Source organism: Hypomesus transpacificus, chromosome 22 (genome assembly GCF_021917145.1).
Source record: "Hypomesus transpacificus isolate Combined female chromosome 22, fHypTra1, whole genome shotgun sequence".
NCBI lineage: Eukaryota > Metazoa > Chordata > Actinopteri > Osmeriformes > Osmeridae > Hypomesus > Hypomesus transpacificus.
In genome coordinates, this window is record NC_061081.1 from 11,253,754 (window position 1) to 11,274,832 (window position 21,079).

Here is a 21,079-nt window from a genome sequence, read left to right on the forward strand (position 1 = left end):
GTTGAGAAAGTGGATAAACGTGTGTGTGTGTATGTGTGTGTCTACATGTATCCTTGTATGTGCATGTATGTGTGCAGGAGTGTGTGTGTTCTGCGTGCATCAGTGTATGTCTGTTTGTGTGCATGTACAGGATGTGCACAGGAGTGTGTGTGTACCGGGCTGTGTGGCGGCCCTCAGAGCGTTGGGCAGTCTGTTGACCTTCCTCATGATCTCCTTCCAGGACTTGTCCACCTGCAGGAACATCTTGGCCTCAGCGGGCAGCTGTCTCTGGATGTCCGGGGCACTGAAGATGCTCTCCAGGTACAACCAGTTACGCTGACACGTCAACCACTCTTCCTGGAGGGAGGGAGGGAGAGAGGGAGAGAGGGAGAGAGGGAGGGAGGGAGGGAGAGAGGGAGAGAGGGAGAGAGAGAGGGAGGGAGGGAGGGAGGGAGGGAGGGAGGGAGGGAGGGAGGGAGGGAGAGAGGGAGGGAGGGAGGGAGGGAGGGAGGGAGAGAGGGAGGGAGAGAGGGAGAGAGGGCGAGAGGGAGGGAGGGAGGGAGGGAGAGAGGGAGAGAGGGCGAGAGGGAGGGAGGGAGGGAGGGAGAGAGGGCGAGAGGGAGGGAGAGAGGGAGAGAGGGAGGGAGGGAGGGAGGGAGGGAGAGAGGGAGGGAGAGAGGGAGGGAGGGAGGGAGGGAGGGAGGGAGGGAGAGAGGGAGAGAGGGAGAGAGGGCGAGAGGGAGGGAGGGAGGGAGGGGAGAGAGGGCGAGAGGGAGGGAGGGAGGGAGGGAGGGAGGGAGGGAGAGAGGGAGGGAGGGAGGGAGGGGAAAAGAAGATGTGGGGAGGAGAGGGAGGAAAAAGGATGAGAAGGAGAGGGAGAGAGGGAGAGAGGGAGGGAGGGAGGGAGGGAGGGAGGGAAGGAGAGAGGGAGGGAGGGAGGGAGGGAGGGAGGGAGGGAGAGAGGGAGGGAGAGAGGGAGAGAGGGCGAGAGGGAGGGAGGGAGGGAGAGAGGGAGAGAGGGAGAGAGGGCGAGAGGGAGGGAGGGAGGGAGGGAGGGAGGGAGGGAGGGAGAGAGGGCGAGAGGGAGGGAGAGAGGGAGAGAGGGAGGGAGGGAGGGAGGGAGGGAGGGAGAGAGGGAGGGAGGGAGGGAGGTAGGTAGGGAGGGAGGGAGGGAGGGAGAGAGGGAGAGAGGGAGAGAGGGAGGGAGGGAGGGAGGGAGGAAGAGGAGGGAGGGAGGTAGGGAGGAGGGAGGGAGGGAGGGAGAGAGGGAGAGAGGGAGAGAGGGCGAGAGGGAGGGAGGGAGGGAGAGAGGGCGAGAGGGAGGGTTGATCAGTATTTATGGTACACACTGTTTCTTGTTTAGATATGATTCTGTTCCAGATGGAAAGAAGTGTAGCCTTATTCAGCCTGCATGTGCGGAGATCTCACCAGGGTCTGGCTGAACAGGGCCAGCTGTCTCTGCCAGTCATCTACTCTGGCCTTGATGGGTCCCACGTAGCGCGACGATGCCACCGTGGCCATGTTAATGGTGCTGTCATCCAGGAACACCTGGCAGCGCGCACACACATACACACCAAACACACACACACCAAACACACACACCAAACACACACACCAAACAGACACACCAAACAGACACACTGAGATGCTTGGTCGCAGTCCACCAATATGAGCGTAGGATGACGGTGGGATGAGATGATGGAGCGTGAGGAGGATGAGGATGAGGTCCTAACCTGGATGTCGTCCGTCCCTCCCAGGATGAAGACGTCTTTGGTCTCCCGGTGGGAGAGGACCGCAAACTCGGTGGTCTTCCATGAGTCCTCCACCTAAACACAGACGGCCGTGGTGGGAGTTCACAAAAACACAAGGATCTCTTTGGAAAATCTTCCTTTTTCCATCCATCCTTCCCTCCCTCACTCTGCCTTCCTTCCTTCCTTTATCCTTCCTTCCCTCCCTCCCAGCACCTCTCTCTCTCTTACCTTCTTGAGGATGGTCTCGAGGGAAGCTTCTCCTGAGGCCTGGCCAGACACCTGGAGGGGAGAGCAGGGTAGTCACCGCATCACCACATCACCACATCCTCTCATCACCGCATCCTCTCATCACCGCATCATCACATCACCACATAACCACATCACGACACAGTGACATTAACACCTGTACGTGATTCTTGTGTATTGCTGTGTGTGTTTATGTATGTATCTGTGTCTATGTGTCTGTCCATGTGTGTGTGTCCGTGCCAGTTGGTGTGTGTGTGTGTGTGTCCATGCGTGTGCGGTGTGTGTGTGTGTTACCTCCTGGATCTCAACGGTGTAGTGGAAGATGTTGAGCTGCTCCAGTGAGGCCAGAGTGAGAGGCTCCTCAGTGAGGCTGGCCTCTACGACAGCCTCCAGCATCTCCCAGTGACGGCCCTTCAGACACGGGTTACGCAGGTCCGTCACCACCGGCAACTGGGGAGGAGGGGGAACACATGTTTGTTACGCTGTACACACACACACACACACACAGGTACACAATGCTCCGTCACACAATCACAAGCACATACATCCAACCTTGACCATGAGTCTGAAGGAAGAATCAGGACAAAGACTACACACACACACCTTCTCCCTCATGGCCTCCACCTTCTCCTTGAGGTGGGGCACCACGTTGTTGGGGGGCAGGCCCTTCTCCAGCTGATTCACTGACTTGGCGTACTTGTTGACCTGGATGCTCAGCTGCTCTGGGTCCAGCTCCTCAAACTTACACTGGAGGGGAGGAGAGGATGAGAGACAAAAGAGAAAAAAGCAGAGAAGAGGAGAGGAGAGGAGGGGTGCACCATGTCAAGTCCAGGTGTTTGACGCCAGATAATCTTCCTCCAGCCTCCACAACCCCCTTCTCTCCATCCCACCTCCATCCATCCAGCCTGCAGGAGGTCCCACTCCTCCAGAGAGTCCCACAGCAGGTGCTTGAGCTTGACCTCCGCACTCAGCTCCTCCAGGGCCTCGTACTTGGTCACCTCCACCTGGAAGGTCAAAGGTTAATAAGTAGAGTCAATTGGAAGTAAATAAGGAATTATGGGGTCAGCTGAAAGCAAGTATGAGATTACGGGGAGCCTTAAATGAATCCATTCCAGAACAGAGATTTCTCCAGGAAAGAATGGCCTTCCATGAAGAGTGAGTTTGGGGCGCCCCCTGGAGGCAAGAGCAGGACTCCACCTTGAAGTTCTTCTGGTAGGACCTGTAGGTGAAGGCCTGGGCCTGCAGCTCGTCTATGGAGATCTGGATCTCATTCAGCAGCAGGCGCAGCTTGGGCCGATCTGCCTCGATGTCCAGGATCTGACGGTCCTGATGACAGACACACACACACACACACACACATGCAACCAGGCATGGAAACACCGTCGTATTTACTTGAGTGGATGTTCGATAGCGCAAGAGTTCAAGATCAAGAGTGTCAGGGTGTCAATGTATGCATCTATTTGATACATGCAAATGTGTAAAAACACATTGTGCACCTCTACACACACACAGACAGACAGACAGACAGACAGACAGACACAGACAGACAGACAGACAGACAGACAGACAGACAAACAGACAGACAGACAGACAGACAGACAGACAGACAGACAGACAGACAAACAGACAGACAGACAGACAGACAGACAGACAGACAGACAGACAGACAGACAGACAGACAGACAGACACACACACACACACACACACACAGACAGACAGATACAGACACAGACACACAGACAGACACACACACAGACACACAGACAGACGCGTGGTTACCTGGGCCTGCTGCTGCACCCTCCTGACCTCCAGGTTGAGCTCGGTGATGTCTTTCTGCAGGTGGCTGCAGAACTTGTCCACGTTGGCGTCCCTCTCGCCCACCGCCTTGTCGATGGCGTTCTTCACCGAGGTGATGGAGGGGTGGAGCGTGGCGTACACGGCAAAGTCCTCGGGGGGCGTGGGCACGGAGTACAGGCCAATCAGCTTGTACATCTCAGTCACGGTCTCTGTCTGCTGGTCCAGCACCACGATCTGAGTAGAGGAGAGGAGAGGACACACATTGTATTGTTTCCATGAAAGGGAAGACAGCATCCTCTTGATGATGATGATGATGGCGCTCTCTAACCCTCTCCTGGACCTCCTCCAGGAAGGTGAGGGAGTTGACAAACTCGGTGGTCGCCGTGGGGCCGAACTCCAGCTTGAACTGGGCGTCCTGGGCTTCGGCGATGACGGCGTCTATCTTCCTCTTAGCCAGCAGGGGGAGCATGTCGTTGATGGCCTGAGGGGAGCGGGGGAGGGGGGGGGAAGGACAAAGGTGAGGGATGTGTGTGTGTGCACCCCTGTGTGTCCCTGCACTCATGTATATCACGTGTGTGTGTGTGTGTGCCCTGACCTCCAGACACCTGAGGGGGGAGGGGATGAGCTTGCCCTTCAGCTGGGTGGTGTCCACCAGCAGCATGCCCAGGTGTCTCTTCTGCTTGATGGCCAGGGCCTCCTTATGCTCCCGGTGGTACTTCTCCAGGCTCTCCGCAAAGAACGCCACCCCTGAGTGGGTGGCACACACACACATACACACCAACACACACACACACACATAGACAGCAGATCTAAAACTTCATCCACCTCATTTTAGGCATTAGTAACATCATTGATGATGGTGATGATGAGTACCGTGGTCCTGCTCCCGGAGGTTGTCCAGGTCCAGGCTCTCGTTCTCCCGGTAGATGAGACGGAAGCGCTCGAAGGTGCGTGCGTACACGCTGGCCGAGTCAAAGGCAAACTGGAGCGATTGCTGTGCGGGGTGAAAGGAAGCGTGCCAGAGAGAGGAACATAGGATCAGCTCTCCGGTCACGTTAGGTGAGAGGACAATCTGGTGCGGGTGCAGACCTTGATGTTGAGCACGATGGTCGTGAGGTGTTTGTCATCTTCAAGCATGGACTCCAGACTGGGACCATCTCCGCACACCTTCTCCTCTATCTGGACACACACACACAAATTATGAAATGAAGTTATAAATCTAGAAAAAAAATTATGAGCTGGGCATCCTGATAGGTGTTTTCCCGTGACACACCTTGTTACTGATCATGGGCTGAGTGAAGGCATCAAAGTACGAGTCAGGGACCAACGTCTCCAGGGAGAGTACCGTCTCGTGGAACTGAGAGATGATCTCTGCTACACACTCCTGTCAGGAGAACACATGGATATGTCAAGATGAGGGAAATCAGGTTGGGAGTCGGAGCGGTCATGCTGACATGACGGGGGAGGAGCGGACCTGGAACTGGTCGAGGGAGGGTTCGTAGGTCAGAGCGTGGGTCTCCAGCATGAGCTCGGACATGAACATGGGCTGCAGGGGAGGGGCCTCGGAACTGGAGTCTGGCCCGGCAGCCTGACACACACACACAAAAAGGACATGTAACAGAGAAGCCAAAGGCTCAGTAAGCGATTCTTGAACCTCCAGAGCGGCACCTTCTTGTTTGTGTCATCGGATGCTGCAACGATGTTGCTCCTGGCATCGGGGACGGCGGCTCCAGCGTCGGGGTCAGCCCAGCTGTGGATGACAGCGTGCGTGGGGGTGCAGCTGATCTGCTCCTGCAGCACCGCCAGCAGCCCGGCCACAGAGTTGACCACCAGGATATGCATGGTGTTCACTATCAGGTAGTCTGCCAGTCGGACGAAACTACAACCAAGATGGAGGGAGAGAAGCAATCTGGTTGAAACTACAAACAAGATGGAGGGAGAGAAGCGATCTGGTTGAAACTACAAACAAGATGGAGGGAGAGAAGCGATCTGGTTGAAACTACAAACCAGATGGAGGGAGAAAAACTTCCCATGCTGAAACCACAAACAAGATGGAGGGAGATAGTTGCGTGTGACCAACCAGGTGAGACGTCTGCAGTGGTATCTTTTGTTGGCCTGCTCTGTGTAGCTCATCTTCTCTGCATCCTCCTCAAACACATCCATCTCAGGAGAAGGCTTACTCTCTGTCTCCTCACCTGATCACACACACACATACAAACACACACACGCAGGCACACACAGGGTCAGAGATGAATCAAATCATGAGGGATGGAGCATGTATGTGTGTGTGTGTATGGGTGTGCGAATGTGTGTACCTCCATCATAGCTGCTGTAGTCAGGTGTGTATCCTGCTTCCAGCATGGTCGTGCGACACGCACTCATGGTCACCTCCTTTACCAGTTCTCTGAAATCTTTTAAACGAGACGCTACCTGTAGAGAAACACACACAAACAAATACTTCAACATTTACTCAAATCACATCAGGGTCAAAAAAGACGAGAGACACCTTTCCGTGTTATTGTTATGAGACACAGACGCTCACACTCTAAATGTCTACAAGGACACACACAGACACGCGCGCACACAAAGACACGCGCGCACACACACACACACACACACACGCTCCGCACCTCCTGCAGCTGTTTGTACTGGGCCTCCTGGAAGTCCTCCAGAGTGTACGTGTGCTCTTTGTCAATGCAGCACAGGCCCATGTCACTGATCCTGTAGCACATCTCCCTGATGTGGATCAGAGCAGGACGCAAAGACTGGGGAGGAACAGCATGCACCAATCATAGGAGACGTTCAATGGAGATCTTGTATTCTTTGCCATGTAATCATTTTACCAGTGTAGGTCAAACAGTGAATATGGATATGCAACTAACCTAAAAACAAACAACAAAACAAACAAAATGAGCCTTTCACGCTGTTGCACACCTCGTTGACGATGAACAGGCGCTCCCGGAGAGACTTCTTGCACTTGTTGAACTTCTTGGAGCGCACGTTGGTCCTCCACACGCGGAACGCCTTCCACTTCCTGAAGAGGACGAAGGTGGGGATGCGCAGCAGGCGCCGATGCCGCTGGTACTCCTGCTGCCAGCGCTCCAGGGGCACAAACTCCACCTGGCCGTCGCACATGGAGGTCACGCCCTGCTGGCTGACGATGTAGTAGTCCTGCTTGTTGATGTTCTCATACGTCACGATCCTAAAAGGATGCCGAATGCTTTATTGGCTACCCGTCTCTGTGTGAGCGCATCATTTGAGCGTCCTGTTTGATTTGGGTCTTCCTCTTGGAGGGAGACGTACAGTATTTCATGGAAATAGTTTGTTGGTGTGTGTGTGTGTGTTTGTCTCACTTGAGGTTGTAGGCGTCATATTTGATGGAGGACTTGGGCACTGCCGAGGTCATGTACAGGAAGCCTAGGTGGGGGTTGTCTCTGATGACCTGGACGATGTCAGCGGGGGAGCGGATGTTGGCACGGACCACCTCCTCGGCCGAGTCGAACTGGAGGGGCTGAGCGGACTCCCCGAGAGAGGGGCTGTGGCGGAAAGGAGCGCCGGAGGGGGTCTTGGCAGAGCGGGGGCGTTTGGGGGGGGTGGGGCCACAGAGCGCGCTCTGGTCATGACGCACCTGGAATAGGAAACATGGAGATGGGACTTGGTATCTCTCTCCCTCTTTCTTTATTGACCTCTCTTGAAGTTATTGATGAACTTGCGCTCCTCTTTTGCTCTATCCATGCTTGTGTCTGACCTGTTTGTCCCTGACGTGCACGGGCAGCTCAGGAAGGTGCAGGCTGGAGCTCTCTTGGGGCTCGTCCTGCCACGCCACCCCAAGGGGAGAGGCTGTGGGGGGCTTCCAGCCTGACTGGATCAGCCTCTCCCGGTTCTGCTTGTAGATGAACTCAGGGTGCTTCTGGTCCTGGTACTTCTTCAACACGGGCTACGTGGTTGCAATGGGAACAGGGTTTGCATCAAATGTGGATATTAATGTATCCGCTATATCTGTATTTATGCTCAAGAACTCTTCGGAAATGATAGTCAACAAATAGATGTGATTTAAGTATCATAGCAACTGACCTACTTTCTCTATATTCTCACATATATACATATACATCACACACACACACCAGTATCTCCAGCAGCATTGGTTTTTGACCCGCCCTCCTGCGTTCTTGGGCCCTGGTAGAGTGTGTGAACACCAGAGCGTCTGGGTTACCACGACACTGAGCCGGTGCTACCGATACTAGTCTTGACCTGAGCACCTCCGCGTCTACATGCCCCACGGGCATGCCGTACTTTCTCCGCTGCCTGGTCGAGGACGACCCGGTTGTGCCCCCCTTCTCGCTGCTGCCTGAGCTAGCCTGGCGGCGAGGTGAGTCCCCGTGAGTGTTCTGGGTCACGGAGGACGACATGACACGCCCCTCCTAAAACCTAGTAGTAGCCTACCCGGGCCCCGGACTCTCCGGTCAGTGCGGATAGAGGACTGGTCCGAGGGTAGGGTCGGGCGGAGGGGGAGAAGAGTTACCCAATTTATTGACATAATTAAACACACTTTGCTACTTTAGATAAATAAAGCAAGGCTAGATATTCCGTAGGCTACATACGTAGCCATATGCTAATACTAGTACAACGCCCAAAGGCATTTAGAACAACTGTAACGTTAGACTACTTAGCAAGCTATCAAATATATAATTAATGTGAATTATTACTTACAAGTCAATAACAAGTTATGGAAGACATTATCTGGGAGGTAATCTTCCTAAATACATGTATCAAAAGCAACGTCGAATAGTTGTCTATCCAAAACAAGAAAACTGAAGTTTACTGTTTCTTAGCAACAAGCTCCTCTCCCGGCATACCACGCGACCAAACACCGGGGCACATGAGTGCACGAGATGGATGGTATGTAATAACAAATGTTTCATTTCAATGACAAAAAGAAGATTTCAGCAAAAAATACAAATACAAATTTACAATTTCTCCAATATGACTTGTAAGCCAATTGAATTGGTTCATAGTTGGAAAAATCTGAATCTACAACAAGCCGTATATTCAACCCTGTAAATCACAAAGGAAAGCCAAGACCACAAATGTTTTTTGTTTTTTTATTGACAAATCAATCAAATGTAAAAAATTGTACAGTAAGCTATAAATGGATCATATAGTGCAGTTACTATGGTTTCTGGTAGTTACAATGGCGGTCATATAGTCTCCAGATCCATGGTGGACGCCGTTTTCCTCCTCTGTGAGGTCAGCATGTTCAGCTGAAAAACAATGGGACATGAATTCTGAAAGTTAACAAAAAATAAAACCTGGCCCTGTTTAAAACGGCATATTCCTACATGTATGCATCCTTCCTCGCTTGACAAAATCATCAGTAGTAGCGTTAAGTGGTATGCTGTGAAAGACACTTACTTGTTGTGCTACGGAGGTTGCCCTCTGCTCCGCCTGTGTTAAACGCCTCTGGAGACGGCCATTCTTCTCCTGGTGCTCTGCAATCTGTCTCTCGTACTACACACACGTGAACACACACACGCACAATGTGAACAGACACACACACACACAAGATGTGAACATGGCGAGAATAGAAGTGGCATTGTGGGGAGGGAATTCATTTCAACAAGTGGAATGAGAAAATAGGTGGGGGGTTGTAGGGAGAAAGAGAAAGCAGTGTACGTGTGGCGCTCTCACCTCTGCGATGGCCTCATGGTCCGCCTCCAGTTGTGTCTCCAGTTCCTGAGAGCGTTGCTTCTGTCGGTTTAGCTCAGCCCTGAAACACCCACCCACGCACCACATAATTGTAGTTCACTGACAAACCTATTTCCCTGTCCAATTCTAATTGCATAACTAAGCTTGTGTGTCTTACTGCCCACCTAGTGGCTGAATGGCTGGTGCGTTGTATTAGGGTTGGAGCTAAAAATCCTACAAGAGCACATCTCTCCAGGAATAGAGTCGTGTGTGAGTTTCTGCCAAGGACTTACCTGAGGCTGGTAAGCTTAGTCTCAAAGGCCTGGGCCAGGGCCTTCGCCTCCTCCTTCCAGCGCCGGGAGCTCTTCTGCTGGGCTGCCAGCAGGCGTGTCAGGTCAGCGCTGGACATCTGGCTGCTCTCTTCCACCTCCCGGAGCCGCGCGTCCAGACCCTGCTCCTTCATCAAGTACTCCTGCTCCATCTGGGACACCTGGGGTGGAGGTGGGAGTGGGTCCGAGCGGGGGGAGATTCTGTGACCGCGCCTGATTTGGGTGTGGTCTGGGATAGCCTACAGCCACACGGTGAATGCGTGCGTGCGCCTCTCACCTCCTGCTTGGCCCGTCTCTGGGCCTGCAGGCTGCTCTTGCGCAGCTCGTCCATGTCCCGGCGCAGCTGCAGGCTCTCCTGCTGCAGCTGCAGACGCTCCTCGCTGACGCCGGCGCAGTCCTCCCGCACGGCGGCCAACGCCGTCTGCAGCCTGCGCACCTCCTCCTGGCCCCGGGAGAGCTCCTCGCCGTACCTGTGGGTGGAGCGGAGGAGCAAGGAGAGGAACTACTGTAAATAACAATGTTATCAATTGCCTGGAGATGGTTGAATTTATTAAGAATAAAGGAAAAAGGGTGAGCTATTATCATAACTTAACAGGTTTACCTTAACCAGATGGACTCTAAGTTGAACTTAGACTTAAATTCAACTCAAACTGAATAAAAGCATGCGTTTGCGACTCAGTTTTAACGACTCACTCCATCTCCATCTTCTTCAGCTTGTTCAGGGTGCTCTGCAGGGTGATGTTCACGTCGTCCTTCATCCTCTCCGCGTTCAGACACCTCTGGAGCAGGGCGTCCATCTTCCTGTACTCGGGCTCTCCGCGGCCCTCCTTGTACACCTGCCGCCAGGAGAGAAGGGGGAGGGGTTCTGATGGGTGCCATTGATGTCTGAAAGGGTCATGATGACGTATCGCGGCATGCCGAAGGCCCGCATTCGAAAGACACGTGGTGAATTTGGCGCCTGGGATCACCTTCTCTAGCTCCTCCTCCACGGCTCTCCTCTCTCTGAGCGACCGTTCTATCTGAGACTCCTTGTCGGCGCACTCCTGAATAAGAGAGAGACATGGAGAGGAGGTGGGGAGAGCGGTATTGGAAGAGTACCCTGTTTGGGGGTCAGTTAGTCAGCTGACTTGGCCCCCACCATGACGGGGTCTTACCAGCTGTAGTGCAGAGAGCTCCTCGGCCATGCCATGGATCTGGACGTTACACTGCTTACGTACGTTCTCCACCTGAAACACACACACACTCTTCTTCAAACTCTCAAAAACTGGGTTTAGTGTCAAATGTTTATAAATCAGTTTGAGTTATTAATAGAAACTGAAATAATAATGGTAAAGCTATGTACAGCCTGGAGTTTTAATAATGAATTAGATAAAGAGGGGAAATTACATTCTTCTGAAACCTGTGTATGCATTGTGGCCATAGTCAAGACTATTTTGGAGTGTCCCAGATATAGACACACAGGCCTGCTCTCACTCTGAGGGACACAAAGTGACATTAGTATCCACAAGGCAAAATTAACAAGATTAGGGAGTTAAGTAGCTCACTGTAGATCCATTATTAGACCACTAGTCTGCCCTGAGGCAATGTAGGGGAGAGTAGTGTACAGGTCTTCCAATGAGAAGAAAACGTCTCTTTTCACGGTTTTGTCTTGGACTATAACACAGTATCCCATATTGAGAGTTTCTTTGCATTTTGTCACAATACAGAGGCTCTAGGGCAAGGGCTGGTTGCTGGACAGAGGTTGGATAGAAAAATATGAATGCATGTTCTTGTTTAAGTACTATAGACATTTCTTTTTTTTAATGAAGGATAGAACAAGGATGGAGAATTGGATGAAGATAAGATATGGACTGGAATTAGGGGCTGAAGCTAAGCTAGCAGCTAGGGCTAGCAGAAAGGAGTACAAGGAAGTGGAGTTGAAGCTAAGTCAACAGTTACAGCTAGTCGTCAGGACTATCAGGAAGCTATGCCAACAATAAAGGCTAGCAGGAAGGAAGTTCCATACCTCTTTCCTGGTGCGTACGGCTGCGTCCTGAATCAGCTGTTTGATGGCCTCCTTCACTTTCTCCAGCTCATCAGCTTTCTGCTTCTCTCTCAACAGGGCCTGGGGGGAGCAAACGTAAACACACACAGTCGAGCAATCCATAAAACAAACAGTCATTCAAAAAAGAGCTAGATAAGACGGCGAGAACAAGACAGAGCGCGAGACAGCGAAAACAAGAGCGAGCAAAAAAAAAAAAAAAAGAAGAAGAAAAACCAGAGAGAGTGATGAAGTCCCATCCCCACCTGGTCTTTGTTCAGCGTGGCCTCTTCAGCCAGCTGGATGGAGTCCCGGACCTTGGCCAGGGCCTCGTACCTCTCCTCCTCCAGGGAGGCGCTGCGGCCCTGCAGCTCCCCCACCTGGCGCTCCCACGCCCCCCGCTCCCTGCGCAGGGCCTCCGTCTCCTGGGAGGACGCCTTCAACCTGGGGAGCACGGGAGACTGAGATGCTTGGACGTAACAGACAGAGTGTAAGATAAGGTTCTGGGAATAGAATTGCGTGCGCGCGCGTGTGTGTGGTTTGTGTGTGCAAGATAAGTATCTTGGAAGTAAATGAGTTGGGGGAGTGTGCGTCTCACCTGGCTTCCAACTGGCCCAGGGCCGACTGGAGCTGCTGGAGCCTCCGGTCTGAGGCCTCCTCTCTCCCATGAGCCTCCACGGCATCGGCATCCTTAAAAGACACGCAATCCTGCATCAGCATACTGTGATACTGGCCCAACATGTGAGAAACCAACAACAGCGAAATGCTTGGTTATCCTTACCCTTCTCTGCATCTGGTCCTGTACGTTCTGCATTAGCTTGGTCATCTCCTCCACTTTGGCTGTAGCTGTTCGCAGATCAGCCTTTGTCTGCCTGCAGCAGGAGACAAACTACAATTTCAGTTGTGTAGAACAAAACTGGCGGCCAGTTTTGGCTGCAGTGGCGGCCATTTTAAATCTACAGTGGTGGCCAACAAGGACATAGTGTGATGGCCATTTTGGATGTAATCGTATGTGGCTACAGTGCCGGTACCTGAGCTGGATGCGTAACTCCTCCATCTCTGTGCCCTGTTCCGTCACCGTCTTCACAAACTGCTGGTTGGTCTGCAGGTGGCACGAGATACAAGAGCGTAAGTGGTGAGGCATGGTAGTGCAAACACTACCTTTTCTCTACCTAACTTTTCTCATACTCACAGTCTCACACACAACGTTTTACAGAACCTATTTTGTGCAGCCACAAGAAATACAGCACGTAGCCAAAATGACTCAGCAAAGGAGAGAGAGGCGGGGAAACCCGAGGTAAGACCTTCATTAAAAAGACATGAGTAGGATATAATGTTACTTCCCCCTCACATGCACACAGACACAAACACACATTCATGAGCAACAGAAGGCAAGAGTGTAAGGCACCTTACTGCTCTAAACTTACAGGTCTCTCTCCCTCTCTCAGTCTAAGCTAGGCGAGTGTGTCAGCTAAGGATTACAGTGTCTTAGAATGTTACGCAACAGAGGACTTGAGTGGGAACTAGAATGTTTAGGGAAATCGACCAGTCACAAAACATGATATGATTGTTGAAAGGGGTCTTTTCTGGGTTTGTCCTTAAGATCACCATCATAACAGAGTTCCTTGGGTCGGTTTGGCTCCATTGATTGGCTCCAACTTACTGATTCTAGTTTCTGATTGGCCACTTGGAGTTTCTGGGTGTGCTGTTGGAACTGGATCAGCTGATCCTACATCACCGAAAAAGCAAAGTAGTATTTATGTTCATCTTCATGTTGGTGCTTCTTGTGTTTGTATAGGTTTGTACAGGTTTGTACGGAACCCTGCTGAAAACGACAACAATGGTGCCATCTGGAGGAGAACAGGGCCGACCTTGAGATGCTGTCGCTCAACGCCCTGGTGCTGACCATCAGAGAGGGTCTTCTGGTACAGCTGCTGTAGTCTGTCCAGCTCCTGGGATGCTGTCTGCCACAGCTCCATGGCCTGCTCTCTCTCCTGCACACACACACACACACACACTTCACACACTGCATCATACATCACCCACTTGCTGACACTGACGTGAGATTGTGTACTTGTTTGACCTGTACGGAGAGGTGAATCTGTTCCTGTAGGTTCTTGACCAGGCCCTCCTCCCCAGGGGTGTCCCCCTCCAGCCCGACAGGTAGGGCCTGCAGCTGCCTCTCCACCTGCTCCCTCAATTCAGCATGCAGTCTGAGGACACACACACATGCACACACACACTTATGAACAGCTGTTCTGCGGTTTTGTACGCAGGGTAGTCTTAGGCACTCTGTTTAGTTTTACCGTTCATTCTCCTTTACAACCCTCTCCAGCTTCAGTTTGACATCTGTCATCTGCATCTGTCGGTTCATAGAGTAAGATACGTTGATGTGAGGAGAGGCTGGCAAAGTGTTTTCAACAGATGACAGTCAATGTTGAAAGCAGGCTTTCCCCTTTTGTGTCAGCCAGAGGGATTGGCACCTGGTATCTCTGTAGCTGATCGTTCATCTCCTCCATATGATGATCATACTCTGCTATCAGTGGGGCCATGATACTGAAACAACAACAAACACATCAACACCCCCCCAGTAAAGCCCTCTTATCTAGGCTTATAGGCACATTAAACTGTGATCAGGGTGAGTCCTACCTCCTATCTGATAGCCACAGGGCAGGGGACTCTGCCCTTCCAGCATCTTCCTCACCCTGGGATCACAAACATTGGTTTAGATACGTTGTTATCGTTTTGATATTATCATCATAGGGAGCTCATAGCACTGATGATGAATTGCCTGATGGGAGGGATTCATTGCACAGCAGTAGACATTCTCATCTTATGGACATGTTGCTTATCTACTGTTGGGGCAAGCTACCTGAGCAGATGTTGTGGGTTGGGAGCGCAGTCCATCCACCTGATACTGTCTAAGAGCTGAGTTTAGCCTTTGAACTGCAATAATACACACAGAGCATGTAATCAGCGAGCCCCAAGAGAAGATAAAGAGTTATTGCATGGGAAATTAGAGGTGGGAATTCGCTCATAACTCGATTCATGTTTTTGTTGAGGTCTCTCACCTTGATCACGTAGAAAATCAGCGTCTGCTGTCGACATGTTGCGGTCTGCAATAAGAAACCCATATAATCGACGTTTCTTTTTAGCATAGCTATCTAGGTACAATGAGATAACTGCAGTGAAAGGATTTGAGTAGTTTCAAGAGAGATCCAGGGGGGACTACGAGAGCTCGCATACTAATTATTATTTAGGCTAGCTACAGTATAGTAGCAGCAGTACTAGCACAAACTACATATCATCTAAAAAGAGAGTTTTCGGAATTGCATCCGTTTGATTTATGCACTTATAAACTAAAGCCGACTTCAAAGCTGCTTGCCTGCATCCTAGCTAGAGGTTACTAGGCGTACCCTCAAGCCCAGGGTAGTGACCGTGTGTAACTAATGACGCCGACCGGCTGCGTAGCTAGTGTGCTAGCTCAGCTGTCTACGGTCGCTAACTACCAGGCTGCAGCGATTTCAAGGGGCACACGTTTTTAATATGAGGCATTGATAGCATAATGCATATGTTGCTATTAAATTGGGTTTTAATCATGTGAATATGGTATTCAATTCATTAACTCACAAACATAGGTTTACCTTTTTTATTGTCTGTTTTGCAACCCCAACCTCCCGTATCCGCCGACAGATTTAAAGATGAGTTGTTCGCCAATCACAGGCATGTGCATCTTAATGTATTGTCCCTTCCTGTCCCGCCGAACACAACTGTTCCGCGTTTCATTCCAGGAAGTCAATACTCCAAAGTCCATCATATTTTGATACATTTCCTACTGTAGGTGTCTGCTCACTGTGGGCTTATACTTGAGGAAAGGAGTCTACGTTTTGCCAAGGCAAGGTAATGGCTTTGTTGAAATTACTCATTATTGTTTGTCACTGCTGGTGAGAAAAGTTTTACCCATGGAACAAACTTGGACAATTTAGTCAGAAATAGAAGCTGAGCTGATCATGATATGGTCCTGTGAACTGTTAATCTCTTTACAGTAGATATCCCTTTCCCAATTGTATCACTGTAATATTGTTGTTTGTATAATCTTGTTTGTGTACACAGTTTCATAGTTGGTTCTCATTTCACAGATGGAGTTTGTGATTGAACACACTTGGGACAGCAATCTTGTGACTCACGACCCTGTAAAGGTCAGGTTTTCCCCTGGAGATGGAGGAATGAAGATGGAGGTGTCTGCTCCGTTCTTCAATGACCCCCCAGGTCCTCCTGGCCCCTCAGGCCACCCCTTCCCCAGGCTCTGGGACTACGAAGGTGCGTGGAATGAAACTCTTTTATTATAAGAATGCATTTTTATAACAGCATTAAGAGGTAGTTTGTCTTTATTTTCATCAGGCTGGGTGCTTGTAAGAACTGCTGCCTCTATCAGGTCAGAGAGCAGTCTGGCTACAGACACAAAACAGAGCTAATGCTTCACAAGAAAAGGGTTTTCATGACACCTTTAAAAACCATTTAACACCTTCATTCATGAGTTTTGATGTCCACATCCAATTAGTAAAAAGGAAACATAAAAAAAAGGATATTCAAAAGGTATAAAGATGTAAATATATTTCTAAGTTTGACATTTTACACGTTTACAGAAATGGGTCCTTGTAAGAAAAAAGCTAATTAGTAAAATTGTATAAAATAAATTATATTTACTCAAGAAACCCAATTAATGGCATTGCAACAAGTGGAAGGAAACCGTAAGCCATAAAATACATTTTAATAGCTTTGTGAAACATAAAATATATTATTTGTGTCCCCTTTACCAGTAAGACTGCAGTGCCAATTATAAGTTAGAAGTTATAACTAAGTTTGTTATTTTAAGAGCAAACTTAAAACACTTATTTTAAAACAACTAAACTACATGAACCATGAAAATATATATAACAAAATTATATTACACAGCAAGTACAATAGTTTTAAGTCAGTTACAGCTAACCAACAAGAGCAACAAGTCTCTCAATAAGAGTCATTGTGAGCCGGGAGGAAACATCAGGTCCAGCCGAACATTCCTTAGTGCCGTTGTAGTTGAATGTAATGTAATGTGTTAAGGACTGTAAACAAAGTGCAGGAGTGAAAGACATGTTTTACTTTCAAATTTTGAGAGCTCCTTGGTGATGTGACCTACTGATCACAAACAACTCTTGGAATAATCACTGATTACGTTTAAATATTAAACAACCTTTTGTTAGTCATTTTTTATCCCAATTTTTTTTTACATGCATTTTAAATTGGTTGAACTGTTTTGAATATCAAGACCTCCCTGGCCATGTCATCTACACACATCAAATAAGGTTCAGAAAATACATTAAATGAGCATAGATATGCATTACAGGGAATTTGATTTTTTTTTCTGACCATCTTCTCTTGTGAATGTTGTGGGAGTTGGGCCTTGGGAAGGTCAGAAGTTTTGTATTCACATAATTTATTCTCTTGCTGTACTTTCCATATTGTGTATCCTCTATATGGCATGGAAAGAGGGGTCAACGTGTGGGCCTAAATGGTCAGATCCTGATGAATAATAACTCAAGAACTAGACAGCCTCCACACCGATTGTGTTGCTCCTCTCCCTATGAGCACAGTTATTGTTTCTTTCAATTTCTTATTTATGTTAACCTTTCCACCTTTTCATGTTTTGTCATTATAATCATCATTAATATGGCAAAAGTGCTTATTAGTTCACCTCTGTAATTTATTAGAGATTATTTTCTTGAACCTTGGTTGACTATTCATTTGTTTCTTCCCACAACGTTCACCTAGTGCAATGTTACTTACATTTGTCACATTTTTGAATTTCAATAGCTTCTGGGTCATGTCAATTAAACACCCAAATGTCCAGTGTTTATATACACACATTCCAAAACCTAGTTATGCATCTTTGTCTCTGTGGCTTGATTATCGTGCAAACTGGGCACTGTATGAAGTCGAAATCCATCAGGTGTATTTCTCAGACTCCAGGGATGTGCCGTGTCGCCACCAATGGCTGCTCCCAACAGACCCTGCATAGTGCAGTAAATCAACGGTTTCCATTAAATACAGCCAAAGAGGCTTACTTTCATTTTGCAATAGTGAGTGTATTTGCTATTTATTTATCAATTTGAACACTATATACACATCTCTGGTTTCTTAACCACAAAAAACACCCAAATAGGCTGTTGGAATATGTAGTCTAACTGTTCTTCTATGAACTCGAATGGACATCTTGCACATTATACGCAGCACTCTTTACTGTGACTTTTCTCCTCTCCCTAGTGGTTGAGTCATTTTTCCTGGACAGCACTACAGAAAAGTATCTGGAAGTGGAGGTTTGTCCGTAAGTCCAGTTTTTAACTAAAGCTGGCTTTTTATGTCAGCTCTCATGGTGCAATGGTTATAAATACTCAAAAAACATATCTTTTAACTTTCAATCGCAGCCATGGACAACACTTGGTACTTCTGCTCTCTGGAAGAGGTCAAGCATTCCAGGTAGGAGGACATACTTAAACTCAGATAAAATATATATGACATTCTTATAATTTGTTCTTACTGTACCTAATATGATATTATTAGAATGATAATAATAGACCAAAATATTGCCTATATAATATACATAACACTGCTCATTATTGTAATAAAAGACAAACCTGGATTGCAATTGTGATCCAATTACATCCAAATAAATATCATGTCTGACTTGTGTGTGGATGTTCATCCCAGCAAGGTCTCCCTCTGGTATTCACGGCGTGTGTGACAGCGGGCCGATGGATTGGGGAGGCCCTGCTGCCCTGGAGGTACTTCCCACCAAACGTCAACAAGATGAACTCATATGCCATCCATGGTTCCGGAAAGGGCCGCACCTACGAAGCTCTGTACCCTGTACCAACAGAAGACTTGGTGGAGGGACAGAAACCTAACTTGTGAGTATTGGTGTTGTGTGAAGAAATACAAGCTTAAAACATTTGCAGATTGTTCAAGAGCACGTATGCTAGTTATATTAATGATAGAAAAATACGCCGCCTTTTCTTATGTGTTGAATGTCATCACAGAATGTCATTTTTAGTGGCACCCAATAGTACTGAAATAAATAAATACCAAGTGTACTAGACAAAGTAGGCAGCCATATTGATCAATGACAAGTCGACTCACAATTACAGTTGACAATACAACCCTGAGGAGAATCCTTTCTCTAAATAGACAGAACTATGCGTCGTTTCCTGTCATCTCCCCAAAAGAATTGTCACTACCTTTCAAAAACCAACTGCCAGTGCTTCCCCAGACTCCTATTATTCATAGGGATGGTCTGACTTGTGCATTTTCAAGTGAGGGAAGTGGAGCTGCCAAAGCTAGACCCTCATCACTTACATGTGCTAGTTGTCGGTGGGCACCCACACCCACAGTCATTCAAAGGTTTATTACTGACCCAGAATGAAATTCACATTTGCCACATTACATGTATGCGTGTACGCATGTATGTATGATTGTCTATATATGTGTGTTTAGACGCATGCGTGCATGTCTGCACTTTTGGATGTCAATTTTAAAAGACTGTGTATGTGGGGGAGTGCATGTTTATGTTTGCGTTCTCATATTCACAGATTGCACTTTTCTCTCTTGCCCCTCACCCTACTTCCTCTTTTTTTCTTTCTCCTTCTCCTTTCTCTCTCCATGCACCAGCCACCTCCTGGAATACTTCCAAGACTTCCGCTTGCAAAGCATCATGGGGGAGGGCTGGATACAGCCCGAGTCCGATCTCTGGACAGGAAAGTGCTGAGGCAGGCGGGAACAATAGGAGGACCTGCGACCGTGACGCCAAAGTCACCTGGATGGGGACGAGGGGTTGGGTGGGTGGGTGTGGGGGGTGTACAAAGCCCAATCTATCTTTATTAGTTGACATTGTCAAACACCCTGACATGAAATATGTTATCAGCTTGTCAAGTGGTATTAGACGTCACCTGAAATAACCTGGCTCAGTCTGTGACCTACAGGCCCTGAGCTGAAGGAGAGGGCTCAGCCTGGAGGTTCTGGTGCCGTGGAGGAAGACGGGCATAGAGGGAGTCACACATAACACGAAATGATGGAAGTGGAATTTTTATCTGGGTAAATTTTCAGCAATTGCATGACTTAACAAGGTCTTGGCTTGACTAATGGGAAAGCATCCCTATCATTTACATTTAGTCATTTAGCAGACGCTCTTATCCAGAGCGACTTACAGTAAGTACAGTAAGTACAGGGGCATTCCCCCCGAGGCAAGTAGGGTGAAGTGCCTTGCCCAAGGACACAACGTCATTTGGCACGGCCGGGAATCAATCTCCTTCAGATTACTAGCCCAATTCCCTAACCGTTCAGCCATCTGACTCCCTATCATGAAATTCTGATCAGAAAATACTCAATCCTAAACTCTTTAGAGCCCACTCTGTCTGTCTATTGGATCCTCTCAGATTCAAACCCCGCACTCATTGTTATGACCAGATTGAGGATGACTCAGATGTTCATGGGTCATTAATTGCGTAATAGTATACAGGGCAAGTACATTAGCAGGAGCTAATCGACAACATCCTGATTGCACAGTAATTAATGCTTCGTAATCATGTTGATTTAAGTCGTGTGATAAGATTGATTAGCCCAATGTAGGGCAGATATTGTATCTTGACATGACAAATAAACTAATATAACACAAGTTGAAAAGAATATCGATTTTTCCATCCACACATCCCTCTCTCCATCTCCTCACTCCTGGCACAGTGCACACTGGCACTGCTGCTTCACAGCAAGAAGATCAAGGAGGCGATTCAGGCAAGGGGTACTATTAGCACCAGGGACTGTTCCCCCAAGGGCTGTCAGTGCCCAGGTTGGGCCTCCCAGGCCTTTCCGTGTGGAGTTTGCATGTCCTCTCTCGTTTCCACATAGAACCCAGTGAAAAACATCCCTAACAGAACAGCTCACTCTCCTGCCCTGTCCCTGATGAAGACATGTTCCTTCTTACTCCTACTGCTTCCTCCATCTACTCCTTCAGCTGTCTGAAATCACCCTCTGATCCATCACATTAGTCTTCACACTCACACTTTCAAACACACAAAATTGCATACTCACACTTGTTTCCACACTCACACAGTCAAGCGTGTGCAGTGACACATGCGCACACACACACACACACACACACAAACACACACGATTGCAAAGTGACACACACGTTCCAGCTATTCTCACATGCATACCTCGACTCTCCTTGCCCCCGCCGTGC

The 21,079-nt window shown here is 48.8% G+C and overlaps 3 protein-coding genes across 4 annotated transcripts in view; 1 reads left to right on the plus strand and 2 right to left on the minus strand.

Moving 5' to 3' along the window:
• The window catches only part of dnah6 (dynein, axonemal, heavy chain 6), a 36,776-nt gene extending 28,593 nt beyond the window's left edge, over positions 1-8,183 (minus strand). The window contains 23 exon segments of the mRNA XM_047045329.1: positions 140-336; positions 1,408-1,527; positions 1,713-1,805; positions 1,959-2,009; positions 2,271-2,426; positions 2,580-2,723; positions 2,867-2,980; positions 3,174-3,302; positions 3,757-4,008; positions 4,103-4,255; positions 4,370-4,521; positions 4,648-4,768; positions 4,864-4,953; positions 5,048-5,158; positions 5,249-5,335; positions 5,473-5,653; positions 5,855-5,969; positions 6,090-6,204; positions 6,405-6,539; positions 6,709-6,976; positions 7,128-7,402; positions 7,523-7,711; positions 7,899-8,183. Of these exon segments, the coding sequence (XP_046901285.1) occupies positions 140-336; positions 1,408-1,527; positions 1,713-1,805; positions 1,959-2,009; positions 2,271-2,426; positions 2,580-2,723; positions 2,867-2,980; positions 3,174-3,302; positions 3,757-4,008; positions 4,103-4,255; positions 4,370-4,521; positions 4,648-4,768; positions 4,864-4,953; positions 5,048-5,158; positions 5,249-5,335; positions 5,473-5,653; positions 5,855-5,969; positions 6,090-6,204; positions 6,405-6,539; positions 6,709-6,976; positions 7,128-7,402; positions 7,523-7,711; positions 7,899-8,183 (3,533 nt within the window).
• Positions 8,184-8,886: 703 nt separating this feature from the next.
• Positions 8,887-15,536, minus strand: sclt1 (sodium channel and clathrin linker 1). The gene is made up of 22 exons (XM_047045802.1): positions 15,453-15,536; positions 14,880-14,924; positions 14,681-14,754; positions 14,458-14,513; positions 14,292-14,364; positions 14,115-14,170; positions 13,892-14,021; positions 13,680-13,802; positions 13,472-13,537; positions 12,840-12,910; positions 12,590-12,680; positions 12,407-12,498; positions 12,075-12,252; positions 11,794-11,892; positions 10,943-11,014; positions 10,757-10,831; positions 10,482-10,624; positions 10,066-10,258; positions 9,753-9,949; positions 9,463-9,541; positions 9,187-9,282; positions 8,887-9,035 (listed from the first exon to the last, which is right to left on the minus strand). Exons 2-22 carry the CDS (start codon positions 14,914-14,916, stop codon positions 8,973-8,975), a joined length of 2,064 nt encoding a protein of 687 aa, XP_046901758.1. The 5' UTR covers positions 14,917-14,924; positions 15,453-15,536; the 3' UTR covers positions 8,887-8,972.
• Positions 15,537-15,579: 43 nt separating this feature from the next.
• Positions 15,580-20,515, plus strand: c22h4orf33 (chromosome 22 C4orf33 homolog). Of its 2 annotated transcripts, none has more exons than XM_047045804.1 (6): positions 15,580-15,703; positions 15,948-16,128; positions 18,112-18,172; positions 18,273-18,324; positions 18,556-18,755; positions 19,513-20,515. In XM_047045804.1, exons 2-6 carry the CDS (start codon positions 15,948-15,950, stop codon positions 19,607-19,609), a joined length of 591 nt encoding a protein of 196 aa, XP_046901760.1. In that variant the 5' UTR covers positions 15,580-15,703; the 3' UTR covers positions 19,610-20,515. The 2 variants fall into 2 exon arrangements, with proteins under 2 accessions (XP_046901760.1, XP_046901759.1); XM_047045803.1 differs by having other exon boundaries at positions 15,581-15,708.
• Positions 20,516-21,079: the final 564 nt, after the last annotated feature.

Bases quoted from the DNA above. Each gene is read 5' to 3' on its own strand.
- sclt1 (XM_047045802.1), bottom strand. From the start codon at position 14,916: ATGTCGACAGCAGACGCTGATTTTCTACGTGATCAAG. The intron at 14,755-14,879 runs GTGAGAGACCTC...GTATTATTGCAG, and splicing joins TGATTTTCTACGTGATCAAG to TTCAAAGGCTAAACTCAGCT. The intron at 12,681-12,839 runs GTACCGGCACTG...CTCCTGCTGCAG, and splicing joins GAGTTACGCATCCAGCTCAG to GCAGACAAAGGCTGATCTGC.
- c22h4orf33 (XM_047045804.1), top strand. From the start codon at position 15,948: ATGGAGTTTGTGATTGAACACACTTGGGACAGCAATCTTGTGACTCAC. The intron at 16,129-18,111 runs GTGCGTGGAATG...TCCTCTCCCTAG, and splicing joins CAGGCTCTGGGACTACGAAG to TGGTTGAGTCATTTTTCCTG. The intron at 18,756-19,512 runs GTGAGTATTGGT...TCCATGCACCAG, and splicing joins GAGGGACAGAAACCTAACTT to CCACCTCCTGGAATACTTCC.